We start from the raw sequence: 22,758 nt of genomic DNA, 5'->3' as shown, positions 1-22,758 counted from the left end.
TAATTGCTTTTTTAGTAGTATTGTTTCTGTGGTTTGTATTAGTCGTCCCTTCTAGTCCTAACAGAGCTAGAAATCCTGGCAGTGTGGATTTCACATGAGTTCCATAACACTACCTGGCAAAGAGGGTAATGCAGGACAGTGTCTGGTAATATTCTTTTTCTTATGGAGCCTTCGTATAAGAAAGAAATTCAGCTTTAACAAGATTACATTGGGGTAGGTAATATAACAGTGACATTTTCTTCCAACAACAAGTCTATAATATATTTTACCTGAATTTGTGATCTGAAGCATTAGATTTGTTTTAAAGTGTTACATAAACATCATGAGTGCCATTTCTGTCATCCTCATATAATTTTTTTCCCTTCTCCTTTCTTGGTAGGCAAAATAATGATACAGTGGTTTAATTCACATCTCAGATACTTGATGGAAGGAAACTAATTGTTGAAATATGGTGCTACTAGGCTCTGCACTTCATAGGAATGATACAGGTTGCAAGGGATTAAATTTTTATAAGGATCGAAATCCTTACTTAAATAAGAATGTCACAGCCCTAATCACAATAATGTGGCTGAGTTGAAACTGTTAAAGGAGATTGGAGAAGCTGCAGAATTAGGCCAGATAATAATAATGTGGGGTTTATTTACTTATACATAGATTAGTTAAATACTTTATTGACAGCAAATGTGAAGATGTGGTTTTGAGTAAGATAAACCACTTCACACAGTTGGCAGTTTTAGATCCCATAAAGCAAAGAAATAACCTGGATTTTGCTTTGAGGAACAAACAAGAATTGATAAACTTTTCTGTAGGTCAACACTATTTAATAGTAACCATAATCTTGATTAAGCTCAACATTCTTCAGGGAGAGCAGGAATAAAATCTATCATATGAGGATTCATTTTTAAGAAATTGAGCTGCAATCAAGTATGTACAGTAGGAAAAGTGGAAAGATTTTAAAAAACAACCCACCGGAAGTTTAAAGACTTAAAAGCCATTTTATTAGAAAGCAAGGGATCAAAAGGACTGTGCAAAACAGATGGTCACTTGGCATAGTCTCAGAGGTTGTGGAGAGGAGAAAAGCATCTTTTAAAAAAATTTTTAAACATTTTCAATCAAGACCAAAGAAGCCCACAAAGTGATGGTGGTTAGTCACACGTGCTGCCTAGAAATTAGGTGAAAGAAAAAAAGATGAATTAGTTAAGCTCTTTGCTCAACTGATGGTAAGAGTTTATGTTTGTTTTTGCTTTTTTAAGAAGACATGTTAAAAATGGAAAGGCAACTAGAAAATTTTAAGACTGCTTGATTATGATGTGAAAGATCCATTCAGGGATGAAGACGTTGGAGAATTTCCACTTCTGTTTTTCCCGCTTCTCAAGCAGTTTAAAGCTTCTGGTCAAATGATGATAAATGCTTAACTTTAAAAAAAAATTAGGGCACGAATTAATCTTTTTTAATGCATAGAAAGCACAGAAAAATGTACAGAAGTCCCTGGGGTTATTCCAGAAATGGTAATATTTATTTAGTCTTTCCAATACATTTTTTTCCTAGCTACCTAGGCTTTTCTTGATCATATCAGTAAATTTGATGAGATTAAACCTATCTACCCAAGAATTGAGAAAGAATTCAAGGATAAACTGTAACTCTTAGTGAAAGTATATCACTTCATGTTTTAAGTGGCATGGTCATTACACTAAGGGACTAGTGTAGATATGTGGTTCTGTCCGTAGAAGGGTTTGGAGGTGGAGGGAATAAAATCTATATTAGAAAATTGAAAAATGTAAATTAAAGATTGAGATGACTTGGTATCATTCATATCATTTACTGGGGCCAAGACGATAGGTTAGTTTATATAAGGAGAAGTCACAAATGACAATTCATTGACAGTTGTGTGTGGACAGAGTTGTTACTAGTGGACATTGTTTAGTTTTGGTGTTTTTTTTTGCGGTACGTGGACCTCTCACTGTTGTGGCCTCTCCCGTTGCGGAGCACAGGCTCCGGACGCGCAGGCTCAGCGGCCATGGCTCATGGGCCCAGCCGCTCCGCGGCATGTGGGATCTTCCTGGACTGGGGCATGAACCCGTGTCCCCTGCATTGGCAGGCAGACTCCCAACCACTGCACCAGGGAAGCCCTAGGTTTTTTTTTTTTTTAATATTTATTTATTTGGCTGTGCCGGGTCTTAGTTGCGGCATGCGGGATCTTCATTGCAGCTTGCGGGATCTAGTTCCCTGACGAGGGATCGAACCCAGGCCTCCTGCATTGGGAGCGCAGAGTCTTAACCACTGGACCAGCAGGGAGGTCCTGACACTGTTTAGTTTTAAAAGATTTTTTGTTAAAGTCAGGCCAAAGGCTATTTAAAAACTTTAGTCTTGGAAAGGGAGAAAATGTTCTGTTGTGCCTTAGCAAACTGACTTTCTGACAGTAAACACTTCTGTGTAGGTCCACAGTCTCTTCTCTGCCGTTCTAAAACCCCAAAGTTCTGAAAGCTGAAAGATTTTTTGTAAGGTAGGCACAAACCTGACTTCAGCTAATGAGGCTATTTATAACCTTTTTTGGTGGTTGTTCTATTTCAAGTAAATATTTATTCATTTTGTTGTAAGAATATTAATGAGTTTCTTGTCAGGGTGCTGTTCCAGTTTCTACTGAGAGTATTAAACTGTGTATGGTATACTAATTATCTCAGCTTTTTATAGGTGAAATAACTGAGGCTCAAATAAGTGCAGTGACTTGCCCAAGATTCTTACACATCTAGGGGGGAATAAAGAGTAGACTTGAGCTGTTGCTACGTCCTCCTTTGTTTTGTTTTGTTTTGTTTTCCATTGTACTGTGCTGGTTTCTCATGACTTTACCTCCAGAAACCATCTTGATAAGTTCTTCTAGGTGGAAGGGTTTAAGTAGTGACACTCATTTTATTTGACATTTTAATAAATGTTTTACAAAAGTGACATATTCAGGTTTTCTCATGACATTAAGCTCTTTCAAGTACTTAGGTTCCCAAATTGTTCAAGATTATACTTCTGAAATATCTTGGCTGTGTGTGGGGAATGAAAACTAGAAGATGAGCTTCAGTGTGCATAGTATTACATTTAAAAGAGGCAGAAAGTCCAGGGGACTTCCCTGGTGGTGCAGTGGTTAACAACCCGCTTGCCAATGCAGGGGACACGGGTTCGAGCCCTGGTCTGGGAAGATCCCACGTGCCATGGAGCAACTAAGCCCATGCACCACAACTTTTGAGCCTGCACTCTAGAGCCCACGAGCCACAAGTACTGAGTCTGCGCACCTAGAGCCGGTGCTCCGCAACAAGAGAAGCCACCACAATGAGAAGCCCACGCACCACAATGAAGAGTAACCCCCGCTCGCCGCAACTGGAGAAAGCCTGCGCACAGCAACAAAGACCTAATGCAGCCAAAAAATAAATAAATAAATAAGAGGCAGAAAGTCCAAACCACTTTGTTAGCATGAGTAACTTCTAGCTAACAATTATAGCCCCCAAAGGAGACTAGAAATCTTGGTAAGCTATCCCTCAAAAAATTAGCTCAGTGTGCTGCCAGGGAAATGCTAGGCGTCATTAGGAAGAGAACTAAAGAAAGATAAAAATAAACTTCCCTCTATACAAAAGCAAGGTTTGTCTTTGTGTTACTGTGCGTTCTTTGCATCCCTAAGAAATATGTATCAGAGCTGGTGGCCAAATGAGATGAAGGCTTTAATGAAGACATGTAAAATGAAAAAAAAAAAAAAATCTTTAGCTTTTAAAGACAGAGGGAGTATTGTCAAACCCTATCAGGCGATGAGAAGAACATATAGACTTGTTCACCAGTTCTTAGGATCCTGTATTGGATAGAGAGCACCTTTTCAAATTAGAAATGAATTTAGCTTAATTATTGGGTTGCTCTTATCAATAGTAAATAAATAAAATTTGTTAACACTAGAGGTAGTAGAAATTTAAAAAAGGGTTTAGGGCTTCCCTGATGGTGCAGTGGTTGAGAGTACGCCTGCCGATGCAGGGGACACAGGTTCGTGCCCCGGTCTAGGAAGATCCCACATGCCGCAGAGCGGCTGGGCCCGTGAGCCATGGCCGCTGAGCCTGCGTGTCCGGAGCCTGTGCTCTGCAACGGGAGAGGCCACAGCAGTGAGAGGCCCGCATACCGCAAAAAAAAAAAAAGGGGGTCTAGAAGGCTTTCTTGTTTTTTTTAAATTAAAACTTCTTATTTAAGATAATTGTAAGAGTCTCATGCAGTTGTAAGCATAATACAAAGGAATCCCTTGTACCCTTTACCCAGTTTCCCCCAGTGGTAATGTCATGCAAGTATAGTACAGTGTCACAACCAGATATTGACATTGATACAATCCACCCAGCTTGTTCACATTTCCCCAGTTTTACTTGTACCCATTTATGAGTGTGTATATTTAGTCCTATGCAATTTTATTACCACCAGTCAAGATACAGAACAGTTCCATCACCACCAAGGTACCTCACATTGCCCTTTTATAGCCACACCTGCCTCACTTCTGCTACCCCTCTTCCTATCTCATAAGATTTTTGATAAATTATTGGATTAATATATTTTATAATAATCTGTCAAGGGGATCCAGGAGTATTTGGGGGAGTGTATCCTTAACTTTTTATAAAATTATTTTATTTTTTAATTTATTTTTTCAGCATTCCAGTTTACTGTATTTATTGTAATGGAGTAATGACCCCTTTAAAAATCAGTGTCCATTGATGGACAGGAAACAACTATTACAATGAAACTAAAATATTTGAATGTTACAAATGAAAAATAAAATCAAATATACAATCTCTGAATAGGAATTGCTTTATGCTCTCTTAGAACTTTGCATCTATTTCTTTTTAATTAATTATGGAACTATAATAACCATAGAAAGTTATTTTAACATGTTTTATTTATCAGATTAATACATGTACTTTTTTGTTTTTGTCTTCCCATGAACTTTATATTAAAAGTCAAATAGTAGTATGGCTTTTAATGAAAATCAGTAATCCACTGTTTATCCCTTCCCATCACCAAGTCTCACTCCCACTAGGCACCTGCTTTAAAATTTTCAGTCTTTTTCTTGTATTTACTCCCATATTTCTAAGTAATAAATAATATACACTCCTATTGCCCTCCCCTTCTTATCAAGTCAAATGTTTGGTTTCATCAGTATCCATTATTTATTGTGTTAAGTAAATATTTATTATTGAACCGTTTAGTATACTACTATTATGTTTGTTTGGTTTTTTACATTTTAGTTTGGCTGCATCGGGTCGTAGTTGCAGCACGTGGGATCTTTCATTGCAGCATGCTGGATCTTTTGTTGTGGTGTGCGGGATTTCTCTAGTTGTGGCGTGCGGGCTTCTCTCTAGTTCTGGCATGTGGGTTTTCTCTCCTCTAGTTGTAGCGTACGGACTTTTTCTCTTCTCTAATGTGGCGCGCAGGCTCCAGGGCATGTGGGCTCTGTAGTTTGCGGCATGCAGGCTCTCTAGTTGAGGCGCACGAGCTCAGTAGTTGTGGCGCACGGGCTTAGTTGCCCCACGGCATGTGGGATCTTAGTTCCCAGACCAGGGATCAAACCCGCGTCCCCTGCACTGGAAGGCGGATTCTTTACCATTGGACCACCAGGGAAGTCCCCTGTTATGTTTTCTTATACAACTTATGTTTTTTTCCAGGATTTAATATCATTAAGTACCTCACTGTTTTTGGTTTGTTGTTATTAATGCTTTCAGACTCTCCAACAGATCTATAAATTTCCTCACAATATCATCAAACACATGGTAATCCTTAAATGTAGTTCCCTTCCTTCCTTCCTTCCCTCCTTCCTTCCTTCCTTCCTTCCTTCCTTCCTTCCTTCCTTCTCTCCTTCCCTCCCTCCCTCCCTCCCTTTCCATCCCCCTAAATATCCTGTGGGGATTGATGGCATGATTCCCTTTTACCGTGATCACATAAAATGCTATTTTAGGACCAGGACCATGATCCAGTAATATAGTCCTTTTATTCATAGGTGTTTACTATTTTACCTTTTTTTTAATATAATGTGCATATGATAACGTGCATAAAGTACACCAATCTTAAGTGTACAACACAGTTTTTTGTTTTTGTTTTTGTTTTTTATCATTTTGTTTTTTTTTTTAATTAATTATTTATTTATTTTTGGCTGTGTTGGGTCTTCGTTTCTGTGCGTGGGCTTTCTCTAGTTGTGGCGAGCAGGGGCCACTCTTCATCGCGGTGCGAGGGCCTCTCACTGTTGAGACCTCTCTTGTTGCAGAGCACAAGCTCCAGACGCGCAGGCTCAGTAGTTGTGGCTCACGGGCTCAGCAGCATGTGGGATCTTCCCAGACCAGGGCTCGAACCCGTGTCCCCTGCATTGGCAGGCGGATTCTCAACCACTGCGCCACCAGGGAAGCCCCTACAACACAGTTTTTACATGTCTATATAGCCATATAACTACCATCCAGCTCAAGATAATAGAACACTTCCAGCACCCACAAGGTTCCCTCATGCTTCTTTCTGCTCAGTCACCTCCTCCCAGACATGACCACTTTTCTGACTTCTGTCACCTTTGATTCATAGATATTTAAAATGTGCTAACTGAACGTTTTAAGTCTGATAGAATGTATCATACATTTAAGTATGAGGCTTCCAAGGGATTGCTTATGTCCAGAAATCCTGATTTGTGGGCTAGCCCTATTTTGGGTAGCAGCTATGCATGGATGAGACTGAAGGCTGAGAGTACTCCAGAGCAGTTAGGCATTTTTTAAGAAATGTGGGGACTGGATTGTTTTCTTACTTTTCCCCTAGACTCTTGGTAAATCTGTATCCTTTATCTGTATCTTAGAAGAAAGAGGAATCCACACTCTGTTCTAGTAAGTTTGAAAACTGTTAGGTAATTGAGACAGCATATAACTAGTGACAAATCAAACTCAAGTAAGAATGGAGATGAGAAACGGCAGCCTTGGCAGTGTTATGATTCTGCGCATTGAGGAAAGCAGTGTTCATTCACTCATTTATTGACCAGAATATTTATTGAGGGAGCACTGTGACATAAACACTGTTATTAGGATACGATGGTGAGCAAAAGGGATGCAGCCCCTTGCCCTCAGGATGCGTGCAGTCCAGTGGAGGAAACAAATGTTAATCAAATCATCACATGCACTGGGAGGTAGGATGTGAGCAGGGAATGTCTGAGGTAAATGCCAAAAGGCAGTAAGGTGGGAATGGGGTGCAGAGGACAGAGTGTGGCCATGAGATGAGGCTGGAGAAGTCAATCTAGCTTAGATATCCTAAGGGATGTGTGTGTGAATTCCACCATTTTTTATGGTTAGTCTAACAGTGTAGATAGTATCTTTTTTTCTTTTGGCCGCCCCACACAGCATGTGGGATCTTAGTTCCCCGACCAGGGATCAAACCTGTGCGCAGTGGAAACACGGAGCCTTAACCACTGGACTGCCAGGGAAGCCCCTAGATACTGTCTTTTGATAGAGAAGTTTTCTTTGTGTGCTTTTTAGAGTTACTATAGGATAGTAGTTAAGTAAGAGACTTAGGAAGGGAGGTGAGGTCTAGAATATAAAAATGAAGGTAATTCCTCATGTTTCCTGAAAAGTGCTTAGGTTTTTTTTGTTTTGTTTTAAAATATTTATTTATGTATTTTATTTGGTTGTACTGGGTCTTAGTTGCACCACATGGACTCCTTAGTTTCGTCAGGCAGGCTCCTTAGCTCCAGGGCTCCTTAGTTGTGGCACATGGTCTCCTTAGTTGTGGCATGCGAACGCTTAGTTGCGGCATGCATGTGGGATCTAGTTCCCTGACAAGGGATCAAACCTGGGCCCCCGGCACTGGGAGCGCAGAGTCTTATCCACTGTGCCCCCAGGGAAGTCCCTGCTTAGATTTTTTCCTTTCCCCCATTCCTATGAACTTGACCCATATTATTCCCTGTTTTAGAGGTGAGAAAAGCTCTGCCACAACAGTTCTGTGTGGAGGGCCAATTTCTTAGATCTCCTGATTCCTAAGCTAACTCCACTATTCACTTTTTTCTTGAGAATTTGACATCACCTCTTTCTCTTTAGTACAGAATGTTTACCTCTGGGGAAAAGAACTAAATTATAAAGGGCTACATAGCCCTTCAGTTTTTAGGGGAGGAGGGATGGTAGAGCTTTATTGTTTACTTTAGATGATCTTTGCCTTCTGCTTATACATAGGCCTTGGTAAGGGTTTTCTCTGTGAACCAGTTCCACCAATGAATCCCTATAAGGTTGGGACTGAATTATTTACATGTTTAGTATGCTGTTTAGCCTATTGTGAGATGTATGCTGGCACAGAGCAGTATTGACAAACACCAAGGCTCTAAACCTGAGCCTTGTTGAATAATTATGTCTAGTGGAAGTGTCATTTGCTTATGTGAAATGAAACAGGTCAAGCCTCATAATCTTACTCTGAGAATAGCAGCCTGTGAGGACCATAAAACTATTCATGAGGTGCAGGTTATAAACACTGAGGGACTGGAAGATGCTACACTTTTGCTCTTCTGTCCTTAGGTGACACATGGTCAGATGAGCCCTGTTGAATTGGATCCATCTTCTCAAATTGGCACTCTTAGTCTATCTTTATCTGATCCCCATTGGAGATATAAGCTGAGAGGTATGGTACTTGAGGAGATGACACAGTTCCTTTGTTGCAGTAATTAATGTAATAAATTAAGGAAGAGACCCAAAGGAAAGTTGATTGTTTCTTGTTAGAGCCCCAGTTGGAAATTCAGTTGATTAGTGAGCTCTAATGTGGCAGCTGGAGAGGGAGATGCCTGTTCTTCCAGCTGGGTAAGCTCAGAGTCACCACGGATGGTTTACATGTTGTACTAGCCTCACCTGAGGTTGGCTGAGTATGTGATTTCAGGGTAGCATCTGGAATTCAGGGAAGATGGTATAGTTTGGTTTTCTCTCAACTTTGTTTTATCCCACTGCTTTATTGACAGTTCCCTGGGGCATCAAACCCTGTGAACCTCACACAATTTAGTTTTGAAGGCCTGTCAGGGGGGGTCAACAACCTACTGGACTGGAACAGTTGGCAAAAGAGATAGTCCAGATGTTAAAACCATGAGCTTTGAGGTTGGTACCTTGGCCCTGAGGGGTTTTTGAAGCAAGATGGAGTCTTTTTGTCAGTCACTATAGTGTAGGATTTTATGAGCCACATCTGAAGGTAGGAGTAGCCTAAATGGAAAACCAGAGTAAGTGAAAACCACTGAGTAATTGAAAGAAGAAAGGATTGCCATTTTCTTTCGTAGAACTCAAATGAATATCAGTACTACCTGTAATTTAATTTGTAAAAATTTTTTTAATATTTATTTTTACTGTATTTTAAAAATACTTTAGGTCTTTATACAGTGTATAACCATGAAGCAGGCCTCTTTAAGTTGAGACCCTAGAACATTGTGAGAATATTTGGGTCATTTTATACTTTTGAGTTGTCATATTTTTCAGATTTGGATCCTCATAATATGCTTAGAACCATGATGGATTCTCCCTCCATTTTATAATAAGAAAATTAATATTTAATGAAGCAACTTGGCTAACATCCTGGCTAGGGTCATTGGAAATCTGAGTCCAGAAATCACATCTCTCTTTTTTTTCAGAAATCACATCTCTTGATTCTCAGCTCAGTTTTGTGTTCTACACCATGCTGCCTTCCTAAAATTGAGTGTAGCATATTTTTCTTTGTCCATATAGCTTTCGGTGAGAACTAGCTAGCCAGACGGATCACCCGCACACCCAAATGTGTGTGACCTGTGTGGTTGCAAGCAGAGTGTACTCACTCAAACACAACTGTCACTTGCACAGACCAAAGCCTGTAAGAAGATTGATCCAAAAACTGTAACAAGAGGGGAGGACAGATAAATTTACACTGGGAGAGCATTGGACAGTTTGCTACTTAGACCACATTAGCTATAAGTAATTGGCAGTTAAAGAGATCCTTTCTCTTTGATGCCCTGTAGGATGGATACAGAGCTCTATCTGGGCAGAAGGAGAAGTATTCTTCTTCATATTGTGTTTGGACATAAGTAGGGTCAGTTGTTGCTTATGTCCTCTGGGCAGGGGCAGAGACCTCGCGTGAAGACTCTTTTTCTCATTCTTAGTCTGGAAGAGAGGCCTTGCTCATTACTGAGGTAGGGAAGTGGTGTAATCTATGGCATATGCCCTAGTAAAAAGCAATTAATGACCTGAAATGTATGATTACAAAGCAGCCTGTGGGCTGGGAGTCTGAGGGACGGAGTTGGGTTCCAGAGAGGAAACTGGAATTTGAACTTTCATTGTTATAGATACAGGGTATGAGGAGTGATTGTCATGGCCTATCTTGGTCCCTTAGCTATATCCACGCAGAGAAGAGTTCTTAGTGATCAGGTGCAGAACAAAGCAGAAATGGCACTGGCAAGTAATTCCAGAGTTTGGTGAATCATGGTCCTAAATAGCGAAGTGTAGTACAATTAGACAAAAGAAGAGAGAAGAAAATATATCCAGAAGCTCCTGCAAGTTGAAAGTACTTTTTGGTCTCTGTAAGGTATTGGTTCTCCTGATTCTGCACTTTCTCTGCCATGGAAGCAAGAGGTCAGTGCTTTTCATTTCCAGCTACCATGTTAGTTACCCTACCTCCTGGGGTTAAACATCTCTGCTGTGAACTGTCAGAGAGTTTGATTATTGGCTGTATAAAGCCAGGGATGTGGTAGGGAGCAGATGGAAAGTGGTCTGGCTGCTGTAGCCAGGCTGATTAAAGAATCCTTGGCAATTTTTCAGTATATCTTTGGAAAGGTACCACCAAAGTTACTATGAAACCTGCTGGGTTTGGTAAACTGAATTTCTGAGAAGTCACCTGGTTGAAAAGTGGTACTTACTTAACTCACTCAGAAATTAGAGGACAGTGGCTCTCTATAGAGCATCAGGACCACTAAATATCAGTCCTCAGGATATGTTTTCTTTGTTTGCATCCTGGTCATTCAGAAATTCTGGGTAGTTTTCTAGTAGGGAAAGCACTTTAAAAATTTTTTTTTATTTATTTATTTTTATTTTTGGCTGCATTGGGTCTTCGTTGCTGCACGCGGGCCTTCTCCAGTTGCAGCGAGCAGGGGCTACTTTTCGTTGCGGTGTGCAGGCTTCTCATTGCGGTGCTTCTCCTGTTGTGGAGCACGGGCTCTAGGTGCGCGGCCTCAGCAGTTGTGGCTCACGGGCTGTAGAGCGCAGGCTCAGTAATTGTGGCGCATGGGCTTAGTTGCTCCACGGCATGTGGGATCTTCCCGGACCAGGGCTTGAACGTTGGCAGGCGGATCCTTAACCACTGCACCACCAGGGAAGCCCAGGGAGTGCACTTTTTGATAGGTACATTAACAGAATTTCAGATTTGAAAAAGGCCCTGGGCATGTCCAGACTACTCCCTGTCACACATAGAAGAATTCTGTAATTTGCTTGACAGGTGATTATGGTTTTTCTGGTCACTACTTTCAGTGATAAAGATATGGCTTCATTAAGCATTGTGGGTCATTGTTGGGAATTCCAGGGTATTACATTTTTTCCTGAGTTAAACATCTGTCTTTCTGTAACTTCTACTTACTGGTCCATTTTATACCCTCAGCATAACAGAATAAGTTTCTCTCTTCCACATTGCAACCATCATATATTTGAAGCTAACCAGCCTGTCTCCCTTCAGCTAACTCCTTTCCAGATTAAAGAATACCAGTTTCTAAGACCTTTCCTCTTACGAAATGGCTTTTTGGTGTTTTACTATACTCTAGGATATCCTTCCACTTAATGAATATCTCACTTAAGATGTGGAACTTGAAAATGAGCACAGAGCATCAGATGTTCTTTTCATCTCCAGCTCCCTTTTAAGAAGAAGCACAATTTAAAAATCATGTTAACAGCAATATTTCTTTTTTTTTTACATCTTTATTGGAGTATAATTGCTTTACAATGGTGTGTTAGTTTCTGCTTTATAACAATATTTCTTGCTTACTAGAAAAAACAAAACAATTTGCCATGACATATGGAATTGGGACAAAAGGAATTTGAGGAAGTGTCTTTCCTTACTGATGTTAAGGCTGAACGTTCTAGGTTCAGCATTATTACAAGCATTGATTTTGCCTCCTATCTTTTCCAGGAATATCTGCGTTGAGTTTACTCTTAAGATTACAAAAATCATTTGGTATTTCTGTTTACAAGAATTATTCAACTTTATGCTACACTGAACTGATTTTAATGCTTCAGATAGTTTTTAACAAGGTGGATATATATATGTTCCTACATAACTGAAAATCTTTTGTTTTTACACGTGACAAACAACTTGACTCAGTGAAAGACTCTTGAAAAATAACCTTTTCTCTTCAAAATTCTTTGTAGATTTTTCATTCTCTTTTAACATTTAATATTGCAGAGCAGTCTGAGGTTGGCCTAAGTTTTGTCCTTTGTAATTCAAATATTTTGTTAGGATGTCTGCAAGTTTGGCTTTTTTTAAATTGATTTTGCTGAAAAGGTAGTGAACTTTTTCAAGATCTTTTTCAGCTCAAGGTGTTATTCATATATTATGCCTCGATGGGTTGCTTTTCTCCCGTTTGTTCTAGTCTCTTCAGTTTTGCTTTGAGTATTGTTAAATACTTTCTCTGTCTTTCAGTTTCTCTCACTGTTTTCTTTTTGCTGTCCTTTGCCTTTGCCTTCTGGAACAGTATCTCAGGTTTTCTTGTAATTTACAGATTCATTTTCCACAGTTTTAGTTCAGTGCTTTTTTGATTTCTGTATGAATTTTAATTGCATTTTTCATTTCCTTGCATCTTCCTTTTTTAAAAAATAAAATCAGATTCTTTTGTCTAAGTTCGTATCTTTCCATTTCAGCCTAGTATCTTCTTAATGCTGTGTCTTCTTTACTGTCATATTTTGTTTACCCTGCTCCATACGACAGGTCAGCCAGTGCAGAACTGTCAGGAGCTCTCAGTGAGCACAAACACTTTTATGTACTTTATATCCTTCCCTTTATATACCTTTCCAGAGTCTCTCTTCCATTAGCATCCTGTTTTCTAGAGGAAGGGTTTTTGTTTGTTTTTTGGAGGAAGGTCTTTTGAAAGTTTTATTGAATAAACAAACATGGAATTGTTCTTATGGTTACATTACATACTGATGATAGTGCAGCTCAAGAGGAAAGTGGGTAAGTATTAGATGAATGTGGGTTATGCTCTGAGCCTCACCACAATTGCAGAGATTGCAGAGGTGACAAATGATGATGTTGGGAAGAACTATACTTTAATAATCCTTTGTAGTGCAGATTCAGTTGGCATTTCCATTTCTAGAAATGCCTTTGTCCCTCATAATAGAATTATTTTCAGTATCATGTTCCACTGCCTTATACACTCTCACTTGCTACTGTATTCCCAGCACCTAGTTTAGTGCCTGGTACTTAGTAGGCAATTAATACACGTTTTTTTGAATGAATTAGTGTATAGTATAGAGAATTCCAAACATTTTACTAAAAATGTCTTCAGAATTCTAGATCACTATCAGAGGTATCATTTCTTTAATTTTTTCAGAGATTATGTTGCCTTTACCTTGTGGGTGGCATTTTTTCATAGTTCTTTTTTTTTAAAATTATGTATTTATGGCTGCATTGGGTCTTTGTTGCTGCGCGCGGGCTTTCTCTAGTTGTGGTGAGCGGGGGCTACTCCTCATTGCAGTGTGCGGGCTTCTCATTGCGGTGGCTTCTCTTGTTGCCAAGCACGGGCTCTAGGTGCACAGTCTTCAGTAGCTGTTGCACATGGGCTCAGTAGTTGTGGCTCGCAGGTTCTAGAGCACAGGCTTAGTAGTTGTGGCGTATGGGCTTAGTTGCTCCGCGGCATGTGGGATCTTCCCGGACCAGGGCTCGAACCCATGTCCCCTGCATTGACAGGTGGATTCTTTAACCACTGTGCCACCAGGGATGCCCCATAGTTCTTATGTGATGTTTTCCCACACACACAGTTTTTGCTCATCGTTTTATGAAGTAAGATCTATGTGGACTCAACGTCAGCAATGATTGGTTGTTGGCACTAAGCTCTCTACTTGGGTAAAGGATGTATTTTCTTCTCAGATCTATGGCTAAATGGCAGGTTAATGTGCTGCCATTATTAATGCGCTGAATTTCTCTCTTACATCCCAGTTGCTGTCAAGCACTCACTTGGTATAGCTCTGCTCTCCTAGGTGACATCTTCTCTTGAACTGCACCCTGGTTCTTTGACACTGCCTTGAGAGAGCAGGTGGAAAAGTACAATGTGTCTTATCTCTCTTAAGAGATATTGATGGCATTTACCTGTTAGATATTTATTTTGTAGGATTCATTGTGCCACCTCTGTTTTACCCTTTCTGCTCTGTCATCTTATAAGAGTTATTTTCTATATGCATATAGAAAGATGGTAAACGGGAGTGAGCAAGAACAGAAATCTTTGGTTTCATCATAAAGTAATAGCTGGGGGCTTCCCTGGTGGCACAGTGGTTGAGAGTCCGCCTGCCGATGCAGGGGACACGGGTTCGTGCCCCGGTCCGGGAAGATCCCACATGCTGCGGAGCGGCTGGGCCCGTGAGCCATGGCCGCTGAGCCTGCGCGTCCGGAGCCTGTGCTCCGCAAAGGGAGAGGCCGCAACAGTGAGAGGCCCGCGTACAGCAAAAAATAAAAACAAAATAAAGTAATAGCTGGATGGTGTATGTTGGCTGCCAGGTTTTCTAGATGGTACACTCCCAAGGAGAGGTATAAATTGCCTTTTTTACCACCCACCCCATGCCACCCCCTTTTTTAGCTATCTCTGTTCCGTGTGGTGAGGCCCTGGTATTTATCAATATAGTGCCATCAGTCTTATACTATTAGAATGTAGAGACTTTTCCCACATTCTAACATGAGGTTTTTTAGTACTGTTCAGTTATTGATAGGGTAATATTTTTTCTGTGTGTGTGTGTGTGTGTGTGTGTGTGTGTGTGTGTGTCTGTCTTCCTGGGTATTTTAGTGGGTAGTGAGAAAGACTACAGTGGATTCTGCTATTTAGACATAATTTGAAACCTGGAGTTTAATAAGGCTGGCTTAACTGAACTGAAGCTGATTGGTTAAGTCCTCTCTGAGGATTGTCTCCTCTAATTGCAGGTTTTGCCCCTATCCTGATATTGTATTTTTCCCCAGTTCTGTTTGCTTTTCTCTTTTACTTACCCACAATTAGACACCACCACCCCCAGCAGTAGAATGACAAGGAATCTATATTATTTTTAGTAGGGACAGGCCCTGTGAGTAGAGGGATTTAGCCTTTGCTAGACTATGTTCTGAATCTCTGATAGTTCAAGAAGAAGCAAGGAGAAAAGAGGTATGAGTAAAGTTGTGCTAGAGGATGTGCCAGGGCCTGTATTGATAGAGGGAGGATTGCCGCCTGGCAGTGGTAGTAGAAATAAGTCTCTTCGGAATGGGAAACTAACTCTAGAGAATTCCTAGTTAAGACTGCCGAATTTCCGGGCAATTGCAAATATTGTACTCTCCCCTGTGGAGATGGAGTGGGAATTAGCTTTTCCCTTGGTCCAATGTGACTTGGTTAGAAATACAGCTGAACCTGTTTGTCTTGTCTATTGTGGTGTGATAACCACCTAGGAAGGGTCTGTTTTTTGTGGGAGTTTATTTCAGCCTCTTTGCCTGTATTGTTTCCTTTAACAGCTCTTTAAATTTTCTTTTTCCAGCAATGATGTTGTCCACTGGGCATATACTGACCAATGTGGCAGGTCTGAGAACATAGCTGAAGCTGAAAATAGGAAAGCTGGGGGCAAGGAAGAGCCTTGAATCTTGAGGTGGGACGTTGACTCTAAGATGTCCTTGAGCAGTGGAGCCTCCGGAGGGAAAGGAGTGGATGCAAACCCGGTTGAGACATACGACAGTGGGGATGAATGGGACATTGGAGTAGGGAATCTCATCATTGACCTGGACGCCGATCTGGAAAAGGACCAGCAGAAACTGGAAATGTCAGGCTCAAAGGAGGTGGGGATACCAGCTCCCAATGCTGTGGCTACACTACCAGACAACATCAAGTTTGTGACCCCAGTGCCAGGTCCTCAAGGGAAGGAAGGCAAATCAAAATCTAAAAGGAATAAGAGTGGCAAAGACACTAGCAAACCCACTCCAGGGACGTCCCTGTTCACTCCAAGTGAGGGGGCAGCTAGCAAGAAAGAGGTGCAGGGACGCTCAGGAGATGGTGCCAATGCAGGAAGCCTGGTTGCTGCTATTGCTCCCAAGGGCTCAGAGAAGGCGGCTAAGGCATCCCGCAGTGTAGCCGGCTCCAAAAAGGAGAAGGAGAACAGCTCATCTAAGAGCAAGAAGGAGAGAAGCGAAGGAGTGGGGACTTGTTCAGAAAAGGATCCTGGGGTCCTCCAGCCAGTTCCCTTGGGAGGACGTGGTGGTCAGTATGATGGAAGCACAGGGGTGGATCCAGGAGCTGTGGAGCCACTTGGGAGTATAGCTATTGAGCCTGGGGCAGCGCTCAACCCTTTGGGAGCTAAACCGGAGCCAGAGGAAGGGGAGAATGAGTGTCGCCCGCTAAAGAAAGTCAAGTCTGAAAAGGTAAGAGGTGGCCAGATCTGGCTGCCCACTGCCAGTCAGAACTGCCCTGGACTAACCGCCAAATGCTATGTGCACTCTGTGGGAGCCTCATTAGTTTGTGGGTAATGACCAATTACAAGGTCAGAGCAGCTGGTAATGATAATGTGGTTTTGTTCCAAATTAGGGGATTCCCTACAGATTCATTAACAGCAGGCCTGGACATTTTGGAGAAGAGTGTCTGTTGTTGTGGGTAGCTGCTTGGTAGAATGAATTTTCCGTAAGTCAAGAACCTCCAGCCTTGTCCTTGTCCCACCTCAGATACTTGTTACTAGAGGCTGGCATCAACCTTTATATGGTTCCCAGCTTGATTGACATTTCATCCTTAGAGTCATTGATAAACTTAACAAGTTGATAAACTTAATAGGCTTTCAATTGAGTGCTGTTTTTAATGGGATAAATGGTGCTGCTGGGTCTCTGGAAGAGAAAAGGGTTAAGTAAGTTTCATTACATGGTATCTACCAAGTGTTCTGTTGGTGACTGCCAAAGAGCAAAAGGTCACAGTTTGGGGCAGGTAAACAGTGGAGCAGGAGGTACTGAGGTACTTAATCAGGTCTTATGGATTAGTGTAGTGGCTATGAAAGTTTGGCCTTGAAGGAGATTCTTTGGCCACTAAAGTATAGTTCTTGTCTGGGTATCTCCCTCAACTATTGGGAATCAAGGTCTCCTGGTGGTTTAATAGCTGCCAAATGGTGTAATGATACCTTGCCTTCTGCTTGACTTGGAAGGACAGGTGCCTGCAGCCCCACAAGGGGTTCTCCTCCTTTGGGAAGATGATCTTAGTTCATGTCTCAGTAAATGGAGTTTGGAGGCCTAGACCAGAGTGGGTGTGAATCTAGGGTCAGCTCAGGCTGCCTTAAACTTCTGCAGCTTACAATTTCCTGCAAAGCGGCTGGCCTGGTAATGTGCTGTTCACTGGCTCTTGATTTTCCGCTCTGTGTTCTGCTCACCCTATGCTTTCAGCTGATCCCAGCAGATGCAGTATAAATTGATTTCTCTGTAATTGCATCAGCTGCAGCAGGGAATACCTCTTTCCATATGTAAGTGTTAATAGAGGCAGGATGTGTATGTTTGGGTGGTGGTGTCCTCTCAGTGCTAGGTTACGCTTTCTTTGCTGTAGGTGTTTTGGTCCTTGCCTCTGGCACATCTGTGACTCTTAGCAACATCTGGGCTTCCCTGGTAACAGGACTGTGAATTTTCTTCCACTAATAACACAATGGTTTATTCCCTTTTACCAGTGGCAGCTGCCAGAGAGTCTGCCTATGTTTAGGTGGCAGATGCTACAGTCCACCTCAGCAGAGTCAAGTTCCAGCTGGTTACTGGCATGGTGCATCGTGTGCTGGCTGTGATTTACCATTTTCTCTGGGATGCAGATGGATAATACTGTTTTAAAGAGGCTTAGGAGTACCAGGAGTTCTTGCTTCTATTCCAGGCCCATTAGACTGTTCCCTACATCTGGCTCCAGTAAACTCTTGCTGTATATCCGTGTTCATAATCTTTGTTCTTCCTGTGCTGAAAAGTGGCCACTTCTGAGGGTGGCCTTCAGTTTCCTTTCTGTTTAGAACTCTTGACTCATGTTGCAATCTTCTAAGCCCAGTAGTGGTCTGTGGATGAAAGGATTAATGATGCTTATCTTCATATTGGATTTAAGTCTAAATGTCCTTGAGAGTCTCCAACAGAGAAGCAATGGAACCCTTTTTCTTCTTACAGGTTCGGGGACTGGTTGGGTGGCTGCCCTTCAGATTATAATTGGGCTGAAAGATGCAGTATATTCAGCTAAGAATACACCTTGGTGCCAGGGAGGTTTGCTTCTTAATAATATAGCTGTGTTATATGCCTTGTCACCCCAAAAGACTGAGATTGGGGCAGTGGAATGGGAGAGAAAAGGGAAAGAGACTGTGCTTCTGTTTTTGGAGGAAAGGTAAAATTGCTGAGAAGTACTCTTAGAAGAGGAAATTTGCTGTGCAGTTTGATGTCACTCTAAGCAAGAACCTGCTTTCTCAGTTCTTTTCCCTGTTCCCTCAACCCTCTTGAACAGTCTGGTTCTGTGGGGTGCCATTCTAAAGCATTTGGCCATTGAAATAAATAATTATGTAAATAAATATTTGGAAGTTGCTAGGAGATGAAAACACTGTGCAGAAAGACAGCGTTTCTGGAATGGGAGGAGGGAAAGGTGCAAAAGGGAACGCAGGCTAGGAATCTCGGAGTGGAGCAGCTTTTGAGAAACAAGGATCCCAGGTTGTTGGGCATAAGAGGTGTTTGAGTCAGTGTTTGATGATTAATACTATAACTCATAAGCTAAGTCTTTAAAAACTTTCTTAAGATTTTTGTCTCTGAGATATGGGCTTGCCTATGGCTTAACTGGTTTGGAATGTTTTCTTCCACGTGGGGGACAACCAACAGAACCAAAACAACAAAACAGATGTTTTGATATAATCTAGGAATTACATACTCTGAGCTGGAAGCTGTCATGAAGAGGGAAAACTCATAAAATTTGGAAAGTGTCTTAGCTGGAGTCTCCTCACCCATACCCACTCCTGTAACCCCTTGGAAACAAGAGAGAGAAGACAAGTGGAGTTTGTGGTGTAGGACAGAATTGTCACATGTCTACAACTAGCTAATTAGGGAGATTTGAATATTCTAATTCTCTACCTCAGGACCTCCTCTCTCATCAAGGTGGGTATCTCAGTCTATGGCTGAGCGAATTTCAGTCAGCCAAGAATGTGAATTTCCCTTCATGGGATCCCACTTTTGCTCCACCACACCTCTCTCTGGCAGGCTTCACTGTGCTATTTCCCAGAGTTCTAGGAGAGACCTAGAGAGTCTTAGCAACTACTGCTGCCCTGAATTGTCATTGAACACTCTTGCCTCATACTTCCTGCCAGCTGAAGCGATGGGGGAGGGAATGTTGAGGAATAAACAAGACAGAGCCTTCCAGCTCCTGTCTGTTCCTTGTCTTTGGTTTGATTGATAGGTTGTTGAGTTAGGGATGGAAAGGGAGGTAGGATGAGGGAGAGTGCCTGTCTGAATGTCCCCAGCTTAGTGCTCACGTTACCACTCTGACAGGCAAGAAAAAAGAATTTACAAACCACAGAAGGCAGTGATCTATCTGTGTTGACTCTGAGTTGGGGCTTAAACCAGGAGTTTAAGGTGAGACTCCTTTTTTTTCCAGATTGTATAAAGTAAAGCTCTAGTGGCTAAAGGATCTAGAAGTTTGCAGCCAGAAGCTCTCCTTGTCTCTTCAGCTGCTGCTTTTTATCTTGGAAGGTAGAAACACTGCACTGTGCTTTCCCCATGTTTGTGTCTCAGCTTCTGCTGCTCTCAGAATGCTGCATACACATATTTACCACTTACCCATTAGTTTAGGAGACAAAACTAAAGTGTGCTCTTTGCTCTTTCCCCTTCCGATCATGTTTGCTATCATATCCTGTGTTCTAAGAGCATCTTCCTTTGCCCTTGATTTTGTTTTCTTGCCCTAGTTTATGCCTTCCATCTCATTTCTCTCGTGTTGCAATCCCTCATTGCTCAACCAAGGTCAGGTCTCTTTTATTCCTTCTGATCCAGGGCTTGCTCTCTTAACACCTTCCTCCTTCACAAGCTGTTCTTTCTCAGCTAGTGATGAAATAGCAGTTAGCCTTGCTTCTTGAAGCCAAATGCCCTCAAGCATTTTCCTTCTTGGAAAAAATTAAAAGAAGTTGATATTTATGTGGGACAGAGATGCATTCTCTAACTACAACGAAGTCTGAGCTTAATTTATTTTTTCTTCAGCAGCTCTGTTTTCCATCCGGGTGTTGTAATTCAAGGAGGGCCCTGAGAAAGATTATCTTGTCCAATCTCCTCACTTTATAGAAGAGGGAACTGAGACCAGGGAGGTCATGTGACTTACCTAGACTGTCACAGGTAGTCAGTGGCAAAGCCAGGTTTTTGTTTACCAAGTTCTTCTGGCATATTGTTACTCTGGGATTCTTAACAAATCCTTCATTGTTATGAAGGATTCTGTTTTCCCACTTAAAGACTACCTCAGAAACATTGGATGTAAATGCCTAGGTGCTCTTAAGACTGCTTTCATTTGTTTTCTATACCGATTTTAATATTGTAGGCACTCAGTAAACAAAGGATCTTTGAGTTTCACTTTCTTTGGTAAGGTGATGATGTTTACAAAGAACAACCATTTATAGCTGGTGCTGAACCTCCCCTGTTATACATACAGACGGAAAGTTACTTTTTAAACTGCTACTTTGAGTTTGACTTCCTGAGAGAGTGTGTGTGTGTGTGTGTGTGTGTTCTGGAGTATTGCATTCAGTCAAATTTTCATTGTAATCATTGAGGCATTGCCAGTTCCCTCTTTATTTGGCAATTGCAGGTATGAAAAAAAAAAAACCCTGCCCTTGTGCTTCTTGGATATATCACTAACAGGCAGACCGTAAATGTATTGTGGATATTAACTGTTTTGTAAAGAGATGATACTGTTAGATACCATTGTCATGTTTCATTCATTCTGTATATTAACTGAGTGCATTTTACATTCCAGGTATTGTGCTTAGTACTGGGTGTACACTGGTGAACAGAACAGAGATGGTTGCTGCTCTTTGCTTACAGTTTACCATCTAGAGCAGAGTTCCTGAAATTGTGGTCCATAAAACCATGTGCATCATGTCATCTGAATGTCAGAAATGCAGAGTCTTAGACCTTACCCCAGATCTGCTAAATAAGTTTTAGGGGTAGGGGCCCAGAAATCTGTACTTCCAGAAGACTCTCCAGACAATTGGTATATACTTTAATGTTTGTGAATTTTCTTTAACCATCATTAAAGGTGGGCACTTCATAAGCTGGGCATTGGGAGCCACTTCCAACCTAAAACACCAGTCTTGTAAACTTAAACTGCACATGAGCTCTTATGCATAACTTAGTGATTAAGAGTATAAAGTCTGGAGCCAAACGACCAGGGTTTGTATCCCAGCTTTGACACTTATTAACTGAGTGATATTGAACAAATTACTTAACTGAGCTACCTCAGTTTTCTCATCTGCAAAACGAGGAAACAATAGTTCCTTAATAGGATTTTTGTGAAATTCAATTAGTTAATTCATATAAAACACTTAGAACGGTGTTTGGCACATACGGAGCATTTAGTAAATATTACAAAAGAAGAATAACATGATTTGAGTTGAAATATGTCTCAGTTTGCTGTAGGCAATAATGGGCTGAAATATAACAACATACCACCTATACCAGAAGCCCAGTATGAATAGATAAGCATGTTGGCTAAGACGTGCAGCACTGTTCTCAGGAGAAGTTCCAAACCTGGATTGGGAAGCTTGAATGCTGGTAATGTGTTCTAAGGGCCCTGATATTTATAGTGGGGTTTGATGAGGTAGAAACCAGAAATTGGCTTCAAAGGATATTGAAGTGGCCTGTTGAATTTCAGATTTCATATGAATTGAGTTTCCTTTTTGGCCGTATCCCTGGTATGGGGTTGAGTATGTGGGATAGATATTACTGTGGGTTTGCCAGCAGGTGCAATCTCATGTATGCTGGAAGAGCACTAAATGTTTCTGTTTCTGCACAGGAGTACATGGAAAATCTAAGTCCTAGTCCTTAATCTTCCTCCCCCAGCGTGAACTTGTATTTTTGCCATTTGTGTATAAGAGCTTTTACCAACAGAGCTCATCCAGGGAGGCAGCAGGGCTTGGGCTTTCAGGCTGGAGATGGCAGTAACATGCACAGCTGAGATCCTGCCACTGCTGGCTGTCTGAGCCCTCCTCTCTGTGGTTTTCACTCTTCAGGCCATGCTTGAGTAACCCACCTCCAGAGCTGCTGACAGGGCTGTGTTCAGAGGCCTTGGAAATTACACTGTTCATTTCCTTATCATCCCCTGACCTGCAGTGCAGAGCCTTCTGGTGCAGGAACAAGGCAGAAAAAAATCCAGACGGCTCCCAGCCAGCATGTGTCAAGGGCTACAAAGAAGGAAATTGGACTTGCTCACTTAAAAACGTTGGGGTTAGGCTTTGATTTTTGGTTCCTGCTGAGAGTTATTTGTGTGTGTGCGAATGTTCTATCTCAGTGTATATGTATAGAAATGAGTCTGTGCGTGGCAAAGCTGTAGAGGAGGAGCATCTGAAAGTAGAGAGCAGAGAGGAG

The 22,758-nt window shown here is 41.6% G+C and overlaps 1 protein-coding gene across 3 annotated transcripts in view; it reads left to right on the top strand.

Annotated features, from left to right (window-relative positions):
* Positions 1 to 22,758, top strand: part of ZNF609 (zinc finger protein 609) — a 208,588-nt gene that overhangs the window by 3,430 nt on the left and 182,400 nt on the right. For all 3 annotated transcript variants that reach the window (XM_024735133.1, XM_024735132.1, XM_024735131.1), the window contains exon 2: positions 15,708 to 16,581. In XM_024735133.1, the coding sequence (XP_024590901.1) occupies positions 15,835 to 16,581 (747 nt within the window). In that variant the 5' untranslated portion in view covers positions 15,708 to 15,834. The remainder of the gene's footprint in view (positions 1 to 15,707; positions 16,582 to 22,758) is intronic.

Source organism: Neophocaena asiaeorientalis, unplaced genomic scaffold (genome assembly GCF_003031525.2).
Source record: "Neophocaena asiaeorientalis asiaeorientalis breed wild unplaced genomic scaffold, Neophocaena_asiaeorientalis_V1.1 scaffold264, whole genome shotgun sequence".
NCBI classification, from domain to species: domain Eukaryota; kingdom Metazoa; phylum Chordata; class Mammalia; order Artiodactyla; family Phocoenidae; genus Neophocaena; species Neophocaena asiaeorientalis.
This window is presented reverse-complemented; position numbering and strand designations above follow the sequence as displayed.